We start from the raw sequence: 13868 nt of genomic DNA, 5'->3' as shown, positions 1-13868 counted from the left end.
TCGATCCCACTAGCTCCTCTAGCTCCTCCGCTTCATACAGTGCAGAATGCTGTACCATCCCCACCTCTGTTACCCCATGAGTCAACCTTGTGATTTGAAAAACCAGCTTCATTTTATTGATGTACGTCTGGCTCTCGACAGACAATCCTGTGTTGTTTTAGCAGTCAGCTCTATTCCCACCTTTTCTCTTCTCTTTTCCTTTCCTTACGCCTTTCCTTGCTCCTTGCCTCTACTCTCTGCTCCTCCTTGATTATCTTCTCTCTCCCTCCTAAGCTGTCTTCTCTTCGTCCTCAGTGCCTCGTCAGTGTTCAGAGAGCGAGTTTTCCTGCACAAATGGCCGTTGCATTGCCGGGCGCTGGAAGTGCGATGGGGACCATGACTGTGCCGATGGTTCAGATGAGGTATCACGTAACCATTTCCTTCCTGATTTCATTTGTTCTTTAGAAGCGGACATAGTAGGGGTATTAATGTAAAACAACTATCTTTTGTCAGAACGGCTGTGATGTGAAGTGTGACAGTGATCAGTTCCAGTGCAAAAATGGTCACTGCATCCCCATTCGCTGGCGTTGTGATGCCGATACCGACTGCATGGATGGCAGTGATGAGGAGAAATGTGACAGTGGCGGTAAGAAACGCGCACTTGTTTTCTCCTGGATGTTTAGGCGAACATAATGCTTACAAATGTGGATGCATACAGCGGCTGAGGTGATGTATCATTCATCCCTCTCTCCTCCTTTTTGTCACCTCCGTGTTTCAGTGGGTAGATACTGCCCCCTGGACGAGTTCCAGTGCAACAACACTCTCTGTAAACCCCTGGGCTGGAAGTGTGACGGTGAGGACGACTGTGGAGACAACTCTGACGAGAACCCAGAGGAGTGTGGTGAGAATCACTGCATTTTCACATGGCAGCAGCATTCCTGGAGACCCTTTGACACCCTGCTTATAAAGAGTCTTCTCTCTACCTGTAACGTTTCTCTTCTCCTCGTTCCATAGTTAAATTCCAGTGTCCGCCCACGAGACAGTTTCGCTGTCATAACGACCGTGTGTGTCTGCCATTATCAAAACGCTGTGATGGAGTCAACAACTGTGGGGACAACAGTGATGAAGTCAACTGCTGTGAGTTTCTTTAATCTTTTTTAAAGTTGAAAATGATTAAATAGACAGACAGAGAGAGGAAATTATTTAGTGGCTTGCTGTAGCACATTTTATTTAAATTGCGATTGCATTTGGGATGAGTTTTGCACATGATAATCAAGGTAATGACTAACTCTGTGACTGTACTCCTTCACAAGTGACTCCTTCCACACCAGCGTGTCAGAAGGATGAGTTCCAGTGCTCCAGTGGCCGTTGCATCAGCTCTGTCCTGCGCTGCAACTACTTCAACGACTGCGAGGACTACGGTTCTGATGAAATGAACTGCAATAAGAAAGGTGTGTTGTGTCATGGTATATTTGTCATACTGTGTAAGTGCACACTCTCATTCTGCGTGGTTATCAGTGTGACTGCATGCTCCCTGTTTCCTCACGTCTAGACACGGTGCTGAACGACTGTCGCAGCAACAGGACGGTGTGTGGAGATGGAGACGAAGCTCACTGTGTGGTGAATGGCACCGACTCTTTCTGCTCCTGCAAACCCGGCTTCCAGCCCAAAGGACGTAACAGATGTGAAGGTACAGTTTTCTCTGCCCTGGCGTCATTTTTCTCATGTTATGTTATGGTTACAGTTTTCTGCAAGACTCTAAACTTTGTGTAACGTGCACCGTGTGGCCTGTGGGGTGTTGCACAGATAAGAACGAGTGCAAGCAGTTTGGAGCGTGTTCCCACATCTGCAACAACACGAAGGGTTCCTACAAGTGCAGCTGCCACAAGTACTTCACCAGAATCAATGACACCTGCAAGGCTGATGGTGAGTACTGAACTTTGCCGTCCTGCTTTAATCTTTTCACATCTGTGCTCTACTACAATGACTTTTCTGGACTGACTTAACCCCCCCAGCTCCAAGACAAGTGCTCTACATCGCTGACGACAATGAGATCCGCAGCCTGGACCCCTCCATGCCAAACTGGCGTTATGAGCAGATCTTCCAGGGCGATGCCAATGTGCGCATTGATGCCATGGACCTTCACGTCAAGACGAACCGCATTTACTGGACAAATTGGCACACGGGGCGCATTTCTTCCTATGATTTGCCTCCTTCCTCATCCTCCCCTAATAGCAACCGTAACCGACGCCAAAGTGACTCCAGGGTCACCAACCTGGAGGTAAGTCTGTATATGTTTGCTTTTGTATACATATAATGTAAAATATGAACGGGATGGATAACATTTCCTGGTCTTTGTGTTCAGATCCCTGATCTGAAGATGCCCCGGGGCATTGCTGTGGACTGGGTGGCAGGGAACTTGTACTGGACTGACTCTGGTAGAGACGTCATCGAAGTGGCCCAGATAAGTGGAGGACGCCATCGCAAAACCCTCATCTCCGGCATGATTGATGAGCCTTACGCCATTGTGGTTGACCCCCAGAGAGGGTGAGTGGGGGTTTGGAGACTGGGGGTGCACTTGAAAAGGAGAAACAAAATCACAAGAATGCAAATGCAGATTTCATCATGATAACAGCAGTGATGAATGGAGCTTTTATATTTTATCCATTAGGAAAATGTACTGGGCAGACTGGGGGAATCACCCCAAGATTGAAACAGCTGCTATGGATGGAACCATGAGAGAGACGCTGGTAGAGGAAAACATCCAGTGGCCAACTGGTAAAACACACACACTTATACACAAACAATCATCTGTTCTATACTGAATACAAAGTGTGGGTTTCTCATCTATACTTTTACTAATACTCTTCTCTGTGTGCACAGGTCTGGCCGTGGACTACTTCAACGAGCGTCTGTACTGGGCCGATGCTAAACTATCCTTGATCTGCAGCGTGAGGCTGAACGGCAGCGATGCAGTTGTGGCTGCAAACAGCATTAAGAACAGTTGAGTGGCACATGCTCACAGTGGCACAGTTCGTGTCGCAATCCATACTAATGATTAGTCTTTATCAGTTAGGGCTCAGTTGCAATTTATGTGGTTGGACAATGCAAGTTACCGTCAGAGAAACTTCATGCAACATGTCTTCTCTGTTTCTACACAGAACTCCATCACCCCTTCAGCATCGATGTGTTTGAAGACTACGTCTATGGCGTCACCTACATTAACAACTACGTCTTCCGAGTGAATAAATTTGGCAAAGGCCCCATTGAGAACCTGACGACTGGAATGAACCACGCTACAGATATAGTTTTGTACCACCGCTACAAACAACCTGAGAGTGAGTAGAAAAAAAAGTAATAAAACTCTTAACAGCAGCAGCGCTCAGGAAAAAAAACAAAAGACAGTGAGGAAGACAGGGCTGAAGCAGGTCGTTAGTTATCCAAACTTTTAATACTGGTTCTCTGTCTGCCCTTGTCAGTGACAAATCCCTGCGACAGGAAGAAATGTGAATGGCTGTGTCTGCTGAGCCCCAGCGGACCGGTCTGCACTTGTCCCAATGGGCGCACGCTGGATAACGGCACGTGTGTGGAGCTGCCCACCCCCACGCTCTCTCCTATCTGTGAGTGAACAGACGGACACTGATACACACACACTGCCACAAGCAGATGACAAACGGGCACTGAAATCTATATCCTTTCCTCATGACTGAAAAACGTCCTCTCATCGTTCTCTACAGCTCCTCCCAGTGGTCCCTGCTTGGTCCAGTGTATGAACGGTGGCAGCTGTTTCCTAAATGCCCACAAGCAGCCAAAGTGTCGCTGTCAGCCTAATTATGGAGGAGATCGATGTGAGATTGACCAGTGCAGAGACTACTGCAAGAATGGAGGCACATGCACGCCTTCCCCTACAGGTAAGATCTGGACATCACAAGCTGGTTATGGCATTTTGTGTCTTTCTTCCACTGGTCATTAAATAAAGCAATGCAGGTGGACGATCTTTATGTTTCTGTCGGCCCCATAATTTGACACATTCTTTTTCTCTTTCTTCTTCCCTTCATGTATCAGGCTCTCCCACTTGTCGATGCCTGACAGGCTTTACAGGGCCAAACTGTAACCTGCACACATGTAAGGATTATTGTAAGAATGGAGGCAACTGTACAGTCAGTGCTGGAAACCAGCCAACCTGCCGATGCCCCCTTGACTTCCTGGGTGACCAGTGTCAGTACAGTGAGTGTTCCCATTATTGTATCTGTTTAAAAATGTTCAAATACAGTACATCTACTGACGAATGAAGAACACTGCAATAAAGTCAGATTTGAGTATCTTGACTAGATTGTGATATGGTTGGTAAGCCGTGCACTTACATGTTTGTGTGTGTGTGTGTGAGCAGGAAGCTGTGAAGGCCACTGCCTGAACAAAGGTACATGTCTACAGAGTGAGGATGGCTCCCAGCTATGCCGCTGTCTGCCCCAGTACACTGGCAGCACATGTGAAATTGACAAGTGTCACTATTGTCGTGATGGCGAGTGTATCCCCAGCAACAGCTTCTCTTCCACAGGGGACTTTCCCTGCCGGTGAGAACACTCACAGACACATGATTTACTCAGCATCAAAAACAAACGCACACATGCAGAGATGTCTCATCTCTCTCTTTGTTGCTCACGGTGTTTTTCTGTCTTCGATAGCTGCACAAATGGCAGAGTCCAGCCCAGCTGTTACACATGTGATACAAATGAGTACTGTGCAAATGGCCAGTGCTCTATAGACCCCATCACTCGCCTTCCAGAGTGCAGGTGAGGAACAGGCCGTGTTCATTTGTAATTGTTTTCATTTGAGCCTAAATATCTCCAGTGTATCATTGCTTAAATACTCTCTCTTCTCATATGTGTGCAGATGCTCACCAGGTTGGGCGGGGCATCGCTGTGAGTCCGTTGCTAACAATGATGGTGCCTCAAGTGCAGGTGGACGTAAGTTGACACCTCTACAATGACATTAATGATCAAGTTCCTTGAATTTGATATGATGATTTGATGAGGATGACTTAGTCAAAATTCTCAATGCAACATTTTTGTGTGTGTGTGTGTGTGTGTGTGTTTGTGTGTGTGTGTAGGCACAGCCTCCATAGTGATCCCTGTGCTACTACTGTTGCTGCTGGTTCTGCTGGTTGGAGGAGCGTTGTTCTGGTACAGGAAAAGGATGAGAGGGTGAGTAACAGTCCAACACACTCAGTGCCGACCTCGTTTTGCCTTTGTATTCTCTCTTTCCCTCCCTCTTTCTCTTCCTTCTTTCCTTTCTTCGGTCTGCACTTTTCCCCTCCTCTCTGTAATGGCATCTCCTCTGCTCCTCAGGTCTAGCCGGCTCGGCAAAACCGGCTCCAGACGCTTGCGGTAACGGTTGCCAGGGTTACACTTTTCCCTCCATACCTTCATTCAATTCTGCACCCTGATGCTCTCTCTTTCTCTGTCTTTCCCTCGCTCATGAGTCTTGGTTGCTGTGCAGTGTTTGGTCCTGTGGTGAATGTCGCGCCATTTTCTCTGATGTTCATGGGAGCTGTAGTTCATCACTCTCCTACAGTATTTCTCCTTCTTTTAAATTAATTGCCCTCTTCTGAGCAGCTCCAGAGCAGATCTATTGAAAAGATGCATTGAATAGATCTGTCAGTGCTGTAGATATTTCATACTGTTGTCCATCATGTTGCACTGTACTGTATTGTGCTGTGGTTTGTATTGTTGTAGTGTCTCTCACAGTTGAGACATGGACAGCGCAACAGCATTCTTCCAAGCTCAGATTGGAAAATGCAATGTGAAAAATCCAGCATTTACTCAGAGGTAGATAACATAGTCGATGGAGATATTCACAGCATATTCTAGGATCTATTGTGGGTTTATTGAGGTCTGAAAGGATAGTCTGTACATTAACAGTCCCATGTCCAGGTCCACTGTGTCTGGATCTGCCCTGGGCTACATGAATGCTGGGTTTGTGTAGGTGCCTGTGCTGTGGCTTAGTTCCCTCAGCCTGGATAGTGGCGAGAGTCATGCGATGCCTCTTCCCCCCCTTCGTAATGTGGCTGTGTCCCTGCTTGCCCTGTTTAGGCTCCTATAACTCTGAATAAGAAACAAAGGTGTGACTGTTCCTTTAATATTTTGTGTAGGGCCAAGGGCTTCCAGCACCAAAGGATGACCAATGGGGCCATGAATGTTGAGATTGGAAACCCCGCCTACAAGATCTATGAGGGCGAGCCTGATGACGACGCCGGGGAGCTGCTAGATGCAGACTTCACGCTGGACCCAGACAAGGTACAGCAAAATGCATGTATACATGCATATATGTATAAGTACATACACATGCCATAACCTCCTCTACATAACATAATACCTAATGGATTATTATTGATCCTTTCCAGCCCACTAACTTCACAAACCCAGTATATGCCACTCTGTACATGGGAGGTCACAACAGCCGCAACTCTCTGGCCAGCACAGATGAGAAGAAGGAGTTGCTATCACGTGGAGATGAGGAGCCCCTCGTGGACCCACTGGCATAGACTGTCCATCGGCCCGGATCATGCTATTCCAAACACACCCCTCTTCTTGCCTTTTAAAGAAAAATGAAACAAAAAAAATTGATAAAAAGTGAGAGAGAAAATTGATAAAAAGTGTGAACACTGTATAAAATGTACAAAAATGAAGGACTACTTTTGTATGTGATTGCAGTATTATATTTTGTTCTTTTGAGATTCCTCTGGTCAAAAATGAATAACATTTTCTATGAGAGATTTTTAATTTACACTTTGTCCCTTACCCTTTACCTAAATAGCCACTACCTCTGTGCAAAATGAAATGGAAACAAGAAAATCAGAAGAAAAGATGCTATCATTGGAGCAATTTTAATTTTTTATTTTTGTATGAATTGTATAGAAAAGAAAAAAACATTGTTCCATTTCACCAGTGCCAACTGTTTGTTGTTTGTGTTGACTTTGAGCGGGAAAGGCAAAACTCAAAGTTCTCTAAATCGGTACATATGTTGTCTTGCTGGGTTTCTTGGCAAGGTGGTGAGACTGATTTGTGATAGCACCATTTGTGTATAGCACATGTAAAATGTCAGAACCAGATGGCAACTACAGTATTTCCACATAATTTTTTCTCAGAGAACAATGTTCATGAAATGATTGTGTTGTCTTCCTTGCACAGAATATCATGTTTTACGGTATAGTGTATACTGTAGGCTTTATACCGTAAGATGTAAAGCAGGTATGTTTGTTTTTATCACATTGTATGACAGTTGGAGTTCATGTGTTGCTGTAGTGAGAGGATGAGAGGCGTTTAAATGTGTGATTAGGGAGGTGGAGAATGAGGAAGTTGGTCATGGGTTAAACATTCCAGGCAAAGTGGTAGATGGAGATCACAGTTGTGAAGAGATGCTAAGGATGAATGCCTTTATGGGTGGGCAGTTGGCTGTGCGTACAGCTGGCTAATAACGAGAGGGCCATAGCAGATACAAGACTTTACTGGATAGTGTTATGTCTGCACCATTTAGCTGTTTGTTTTAAGGATCTTCCTCCACAAGGAAAGGGAGGCTGCAATTTTGGTAAAATGGGAGGGAAAACGTAACTGAGATAGGTCTTTTGCTTGTCTATTTCTCCAGTTTCTCCAGTTTTTTTTTTTTTTGTTGTTGTTGTAAAAACCAGATAGTGTCCATCTGGCTTTGTGAATAGACTTTTTACCTTTTAAAGGATCAAAGTCTGTATATTCACAGTTTTATAATGGCTTAGTCTTAATTGCATTATGTTCATTTGGTCCTCAGCATTTCTCTGTTTTTAATGAGCTCTTTTCTGATCTCTCACTCTTTGCCCTGCTGCTGCTAATGCTACCATTCTGGTCGCTCTGACACGTCCTTACACTCAGCCTCTGTCCCAAAAATGCTGCTTCTGTCAGACATGTGTCAGCCATATCTTAATGCATGTGAAAAGTAACACCGATCTTTAATGTAACTACAATAACAAGTTTTTATTTTGCTTACCTGTCAGCAAGTGTTATTTTATGCTGTTGTATATGTTTTGTCTTTAATTGAGAGAAGTACAATCATTTTACCTAAAGAACATTTTTGCAAAATCATACATGCATTTTTTTTTTATTAGTCTTTTTTTTTTTTTTTTAATGAAAAATGACACATAGCTTTTCTAGTACACGATGCATGGAGGCTCAGACTTTCTTCTGGAAAGAGAATAATGTTTAATTTTTGCTGGAGTACTTTACAAACTAAATAACAGATATTGTTATAAATAAAATTTTAAAAATTGTACAGAAAACAGTGTTTTGTGTTATGTTTACAACCTGTGAAGAATATAATGAGTCTGTGGACAGTAGGTTGGTTTAATCATTTATTAAGTAAACAGTAAATCTTGTGTACTGTGAACTTAAGGTTACATTTATGTTTCATTCTTACTGTTAAAAACTGAAAAACTTTAAATCAGAAAAACAGAAGAAAGTAAAGTAAATACTGTCCAGTGCACCTCAAAGCAACCCTTTATGATAATATAATTAAAAAGAGAATAAACAGCATACAGTACAATAATGCATGCATTCTAGTAATTTCTTGTTTTAAATAATCAACTTAGTTTTTGAACTTTTTCTTCTTGCATGTAAAATTAAACTTGTGACTACAACTCTCCAAAGCCACTTTGTATCTAGTCTTCACTTGATGCCTTTAGCCTTCAGCTCCTCTCTCACTCTGCTCAGGTAGTCAGGGTCAGGATAACCAAAACTGCGGAAAAACAGTAAGTACAAGGGTTAATGTAAATATTTCAGTAGACTTAACACTGAAAAAGATTATATACTAAAAGAGAAGTAAGAGATTTGCCAACCGTACTTTTGTGGTCCACCAGTTGTGGAGGTTTTATGGTGAATGTCGTTCCAGGTCACCTGGTTGTCCAACCCAGTTGTTCTGGATGTCCCAATAGTGAAAATGAGCCTCTGGTCAAATGCTTTCTTCAACAGTTTCAGCACCTCTCGGCCCTCGCTGTTGTCTGGCAGATATGCTGTTCTGTGAATACCACCGTAGTGCTGTCCAGGATTGGGATGTTTTTTCTGTGACAGAAGAATGAAGTGTAAACATAATTAACGACGTTATAAAATCAACATAGAAATATATAACATGAATACACAATTGACCCAATCTGTTCAAATATTTTAATTAATGCATTTACCGTCTGTTTCCCTGATCGAATATTATAGTCGATGACTATAGTGCCGCAGTGTGAGAATCCAGGGAGGGACATGGTACTTGTTGTCAATGACATGTTTCCATCTGGCTGGTCTCCCTCTATCTTACCGAAGACATCTTTGCACAAAGGACAGATGGGTCCCATGCTTTTCTTCGCTTGTTCCAGGCATTCCTCACAAAATCCATGTTTACACTTCAGACTTTTCTTATTGGTGAATGTATCCATGCATATAGGACAGGTTTTGTCTTCATTGTCTGTTGCTGCCCCTCCTGTGGCTGCTTCAGAGTTGTTCATGCTGTTTCCTGGCTTTCCGTCCGACGCAGGTCCACTGGCGTCCCCCTCTGACTGATAATCACTGTTCTTCAGCGAGCCGTTGAACCAACTGGCACCGAGGTTTTGGGTGAAACCCAGGGGTGATGTTGTAATCTTCTGGCACAGATGAAGAAGAGCTCTGACCGCATGGCTCTCCATTGACGCGTTTCCTCCAGCGCTTCTGTAGCGAGCTCTGATGTCCACTTTTCCTTGACTGATGCCTGATGTCTGAAAATCCACATCAAACTTCATTTTGATCTCAGCTATTTTCTCACTGAAAGAGGTTGTGATCAGCATCCAGTGGCTCTCCTCCATGGTTAGTCCTGCATCGGCGAGAGGGTCCTTGATGCGCATGCGAATCGTTAGTGGTGTGTCTTGAGACGCCCATGTAGACTCTCCAACAATACGACTGGTATTTGTAAAGGTTTTCTGTGCTGTATTTAAGGACTTAGAGATGGCCACTTGACTTTGGTTTGGCCCACATATGATCATTTCCTCAGAGGACAGAGTAAGCAAAAGCTTGTTCTCGTTCTTCTGGATGATTTTCAGTGTGTCCCTCCAATCTTCCTTATCTACAAACTTGAGAGGAATAGTTGTGCCATTGGATTCAGCTAAGGACTTCTGGACAAGGCTTGTGAAGTCAGAGAGAGCTTTGTGTGGGTCCGCATCTTTCTGGTTCTGTGGTTTAAGTGTTACCATCACTTCTGCTGCAATGTCAACTCCATTCTCTTTCTCTATACGTTTCATTTCCTCCTTGTAGATGTGGCTCACGTACAAGAAATGGCTAACTGGGAGAGAACAAGTGCATGTCTCCTCTCCAGCTGTAGAACCTGCTGCTGAACTGCTGAAACGACTTTGTTCCCCCAGCTGCACTTGTTCCTGGATGAAATAATGTATTTGTTTAGTAAAAAGCATTTTTTTTTTTTTTTTTAAAGTTATTCATTCCTAGTGATTTATTACACAGTACATACATTCTGTGGGTGTGACACAAAAGAAGAAGGGACGTTCATTGAAGCATAATCTGGTTTTTGTGTCTCTGGCGGTGTCAGAAAAATAGAGTTCACTGTGACTATTTTCCCATCTTTGCTGGTCAGTGTTTGTCCGCATAGTTTCTGAAGATGATTCAGGGCTTAAAAAGAAGATGAACACAAATGAACTTTCCTCCAAAAGAAAAGGAAAATAAGAACAAATTTTGTAGGAGTTGAAAATAAGAACAAATAAGAACAATATTAATACAGAATTATGCTTAAAATGTATTGCATTGGAGTTACCACAAAGTGTTAGTACTGGTTGTTTGATTTTAACTTAAAAATTCAAACAGTGATACTGCACCTGAAGCAGGTTTTATCTTCATCACAGCGTTCCCATCCTCTGAGGCATGTACTACATCGAACTCAACTGGGATTCCGCTTTTGTTGGACCAACTTTGAAGAACTCTTGTTAGTTCCACTTTATATTTCTGTGGAAGATTATCCTCTGACCACTTGACGGAGGCAGAGACTTGAACTTCATCCTCATTCTGCAATGAAGTCCTCAGATCCTATAAACATGACACCATTAGAGCCACTGTGTTATCAAGCAAGGTGGCACAAAATACTCCCCACTCTTCATCTTAACAGGTTTACTGGGAAAATAACTTGTTCTAGATCATTTTATAATTGTAAAAATAATAAATAGAAATTGAATGAGATCACTGGATCAGTGTGAATCAAATTAGAAAAAAGACAACTGATTACTTTCCATACATGTTCCCCGCTCCAATGGACTTCATATAAAGTAGATATTGCGAGTTGTGTCTATGTATTTGAAGTCATGTTTTTAAGTGGGCAAAAATTGCTTTAATTGCATTTGTTAGTGGTAATAATAATAAAAATAATAATAACCATGCAGCTCAAAGTACCTTACAACAATTAAATTACTTGCACCAAGTGCTTCACCTAAAAAGTACACATACAATGAACATAAAAAAACATGCCATATATAACTGTCTGTGATGATCTATCCTGGGAACTTGTGCCTGTTCATACTTTCATTTTCTATTTCACACAAAAACAGAGGCTTGCTGGAATTTGAGCTGGATTTTTCTATCTACTTGTTTTTAGTTCCTTAGGTATCTGCTCATGTCTCCTGAAAAAATGATCACAGTCTGTCCGTTTCTACACTGTGCTCGTTTTAAAAACAAAAACTGGATTTGCACCAGATTGGTTGAAGTGATATCTGTTATTCAACACGTACACATATACTCTTATCCAAAAAAAAAAAAAAAACCCACCTTAGGAGGCTCATCACGAGATCCTGGAGGTTGCTGCGTTTCATTCCCATCCTTGATGAGGGAAGATATTTAAATAAAGAAAATAATATTGAGGCAATTAACACAAAAACAGTTAATAGTATCGGTCCTACTGAAGACAGTCAATGTGAATATTCAATAATTATTAATACCAAAGCTCCTTTAACATTTGTTTTTCATACTTGTACAATGTTCAGTTTGCAGACTTGGCTGTTTTACAGCTACTCACCACGTCCATGGGCTCTTCTGCGTCACTGCCTGCTGACATTTTGAAAGTCTTCTTCCTTTAATACACAGCAAACATTTGTGACATACTAATACTGTACATGGCAGCAGTGTTTGTTGTGTTCATGCTGAAATTCTTTATTTTGTGTATTTGTGTAAAACAAAAAAAATGCTCTCATTACGTTCAAAGGATTTTACTTCGCTCGAATACACTTTCGGTTACAGCAGACTAATGCAAAAACTTCTACAGGTTGTATCGTGGACACACATCTCAACAAAACCTGACACAACGTTATGTCGTAAATTGTATGTCTAACGTTTGAACGAACATACATTAGGTAAAAATGAATTTGGGACGCGTGTGACTTACCTTCACATGAGTTTCTGCTTTAAACGCAGCTTCTTCCTGGTAAATGAAAGTGAAAGTGCTGCAGCTCGATGCAACGCCACCGCTGCTGACGTCACTATCATTAACCCTCCTGTTATGTTGCGGGTCAAATTGACCCGTTTTAAAGTTAAAAGATGTAAAAAAAAAATAGTTAAAAGTATTTTTGGGGTATGAAACTTCTTCTGCTTGGCTTAATAAGTGTAATCAACATATAAAATTAAAATGTTTCATTTCGAATATTTGCAACCCCCCCCCCCCATGCATGTTTATATTACATAGATACTGTTCGGGTCAATTTGACCCGGCAGTCAGAGTGGAGGCTAAAAGGGGTCAAAAGTGTCAAATACTATTTGTTTCTTTGCAACTGTAAGACATATTTCACCCCAATCTCACACACACACACACACACACACACACACACACACACACACACACATCCTCTCCCTATTCTCTTGACCTCATCTGTAAAGTGCGAGAATGCAGGTGTTGTTATGACTTTTGACGGGAACCTTTTCTGTTCCCGTGGGCAAACTCCACCCACATTGAGTGGACACTCAGCAAGGGAGGGGCAAAACATATAAATATTCTCTGCAAGGGAGTCCTACCAAAATTACACTCTGCAGTTACATATGATATACTCTCTGTCAGAGCTTTACAAAATGAGCAGCAGAAGTAAACAGGTGACAGCCCTGCAGGCTCTGGAACTCATCTTTGATCATGACAGTGAAATAGTGGAGGATTTGTCTGAAGATGAAGACCATCTTGAGGTCACTTCTGAGTCTGATGATTCTGATTATGAACCAAATGAGGAAACTGCTATTCATATTCCTCCAAGCAAGACATTCACATCAAAAAATGGTGAAATACAGTGGTCTTCATCTCCAAATATACTTCAGGCAAAACTGTCTGCAGAAAACATAATAAAGACAGTGCCAGGGCCCACTAGGATGACAGTGACTCGTGTGACAGACATCAAGTCAGGTTTTGAGCTGGTCACGCCCAACTCAATACAGAAAATCGTTCTCGAAATAAAAGTGGAAGGAGCAGGATAAAATGCATTTACATGCATATCTGGGGGTCCTCATCCTGGCTGGGGTCTATAAGTCAAAGGGTGAATTAACAGCCAGTCTGTGGGATGCAGAGACAGGCAGGGCTATATTTCGTGCCACAATGTCTCTGGAGACTTTTCATATTTTCTCCAGAGTAATCCGATTTGATAATCGAGAGACAAGGGCTGTCAGATGGGAAAGAGACAAGAGACAAGCTGGCAGCTATCAGGACAGTGTAGGACAAGTGGGTAGAGCAACTTCCACTACTCTATAACACAGGCCCTAATGTCACACTGGATGAACAGAAGAAGTGTCTCGTGTTAATTTATCAACATCACTCCATAAAAAAATTAAAAAATGTAAAATAAAATTTAAAAAAAATTAATGTCATGTAAAACTCTT

General features: G+C 42.4%; 2 protein-coding genes across 2 annotated transcripts in view; one reads left to right on the top strand and one right to left on the bottom strand.

Annotated features, from left to right (window-relative positions):
- LOC111667743 (low-density lipoprotein receptor-related protein 1-like) overlaps positions 1–8287 on the top strand; it is a 90223-nt gene extending 81936 nt beyond the window's left edge. The window contains exons 69-89 of the mRNA XM_023423515.2: positions 295–401; positions 493–625; positions 758–880; positions 994–1116; positions 1293–1430; positions 1532–1669; positions 1786–1905; positions 1995–2260; positions 2345–2526; positions 2651–2757; positions 2863–2982; positions 3141–3317; positions 3459–3599; positions 3717–3890; positions 4045–4206; positions 4370–4553; positions 4665–4772; positions 4873–4946; positions 5090–5183; positions 6131–6275; positions 6383–8287. Coding sequence (XP_023279283.1) covers positions 295–401; positions 493–625; positions 758–880; positions 994–1116; positions 1293–1430; positions 1532–1669; positions 1786–1905; positions 1995–2260; positions 2345–2526; positions 2651–2757; positions 2863–2982; positions 3141–3317; positions 3459–3599; positions 3717–3890; positions 4045–4206; positions 4370–4553; positions 4665–4772; positions 4873–4946; positions 5090–5183; positions 6131–6275; positions 6383–6523 — 2957 coding nt within the window. The 3' untranslated portion in view covers positions 6524–8287. The remainder of the gene's footprint in view (positions 1–294; positions 402–492; positions 626–757; positions 881–993; positions 1117–1292; positions 1431–1531; positions 1670–1785; positions 1906–1994; positions 2261–2344; positions 2527–2650; positions 2758–2862; positions 2983–3140; positions 3318–3458; positions 3600–3716; positions 3891–4044; positions 4207–4369; positions 4554–4664; positions 4773–4872; positions 4947–5089; positions 5184–6130; positions 6276–6382) is intronic.
- Positions 8288–8346: 59 nt separating this feature from the next.
- On the bottom strand, positions 8347–12506 carry dtx3lb.2 (deltex E3 ubiquitin ligase 3L b, tandem duplicate 2). Its single transcript, XM_023423516.2, has 8 exons — positions 12400–12506; positions 12034–12088; positions 11787–11837; positions 10847–11054; positions 10486–10643; positions 9185–10393; positions 8848–9065; positions 8347–8742 (listed from the first exon to the last, which is right to left on the bottom strand). Exons 2-8 carry the CDS (start codon positions 12070–12072, stop codon positions 8673–8675), a joined length of 1953 nt encoding a protein of 650 aa, XP_023279284.1. The 5' UTR covers positions 12073–12088; positions 12400–12506; the 3' UTR covers positions 8347–8672.
- Positions 12507–13868: the final 1362 nt, after the last annotated feature.

This window comes from Seriola lalandi, unplaced genomic scaffold, assembly GCF_002814215.2.
Source record: "Seriola lalandi dorsalis isolate HSWRI2012SDOR001 ecotype SW California unplaced genomic scaffold, Sedor1 jcf7180002054692, whole genome shotgun sequence".
Classification (NCBI taxonomy): Eukaryota; Metazoa; Chordata; class Actinopteri; order Carangiformes; family Carangidae; genus Seriola; species Seriola lalandi.
This window is presented reverse-complemented; position numbering and strand designations above follow the sequence as displayed.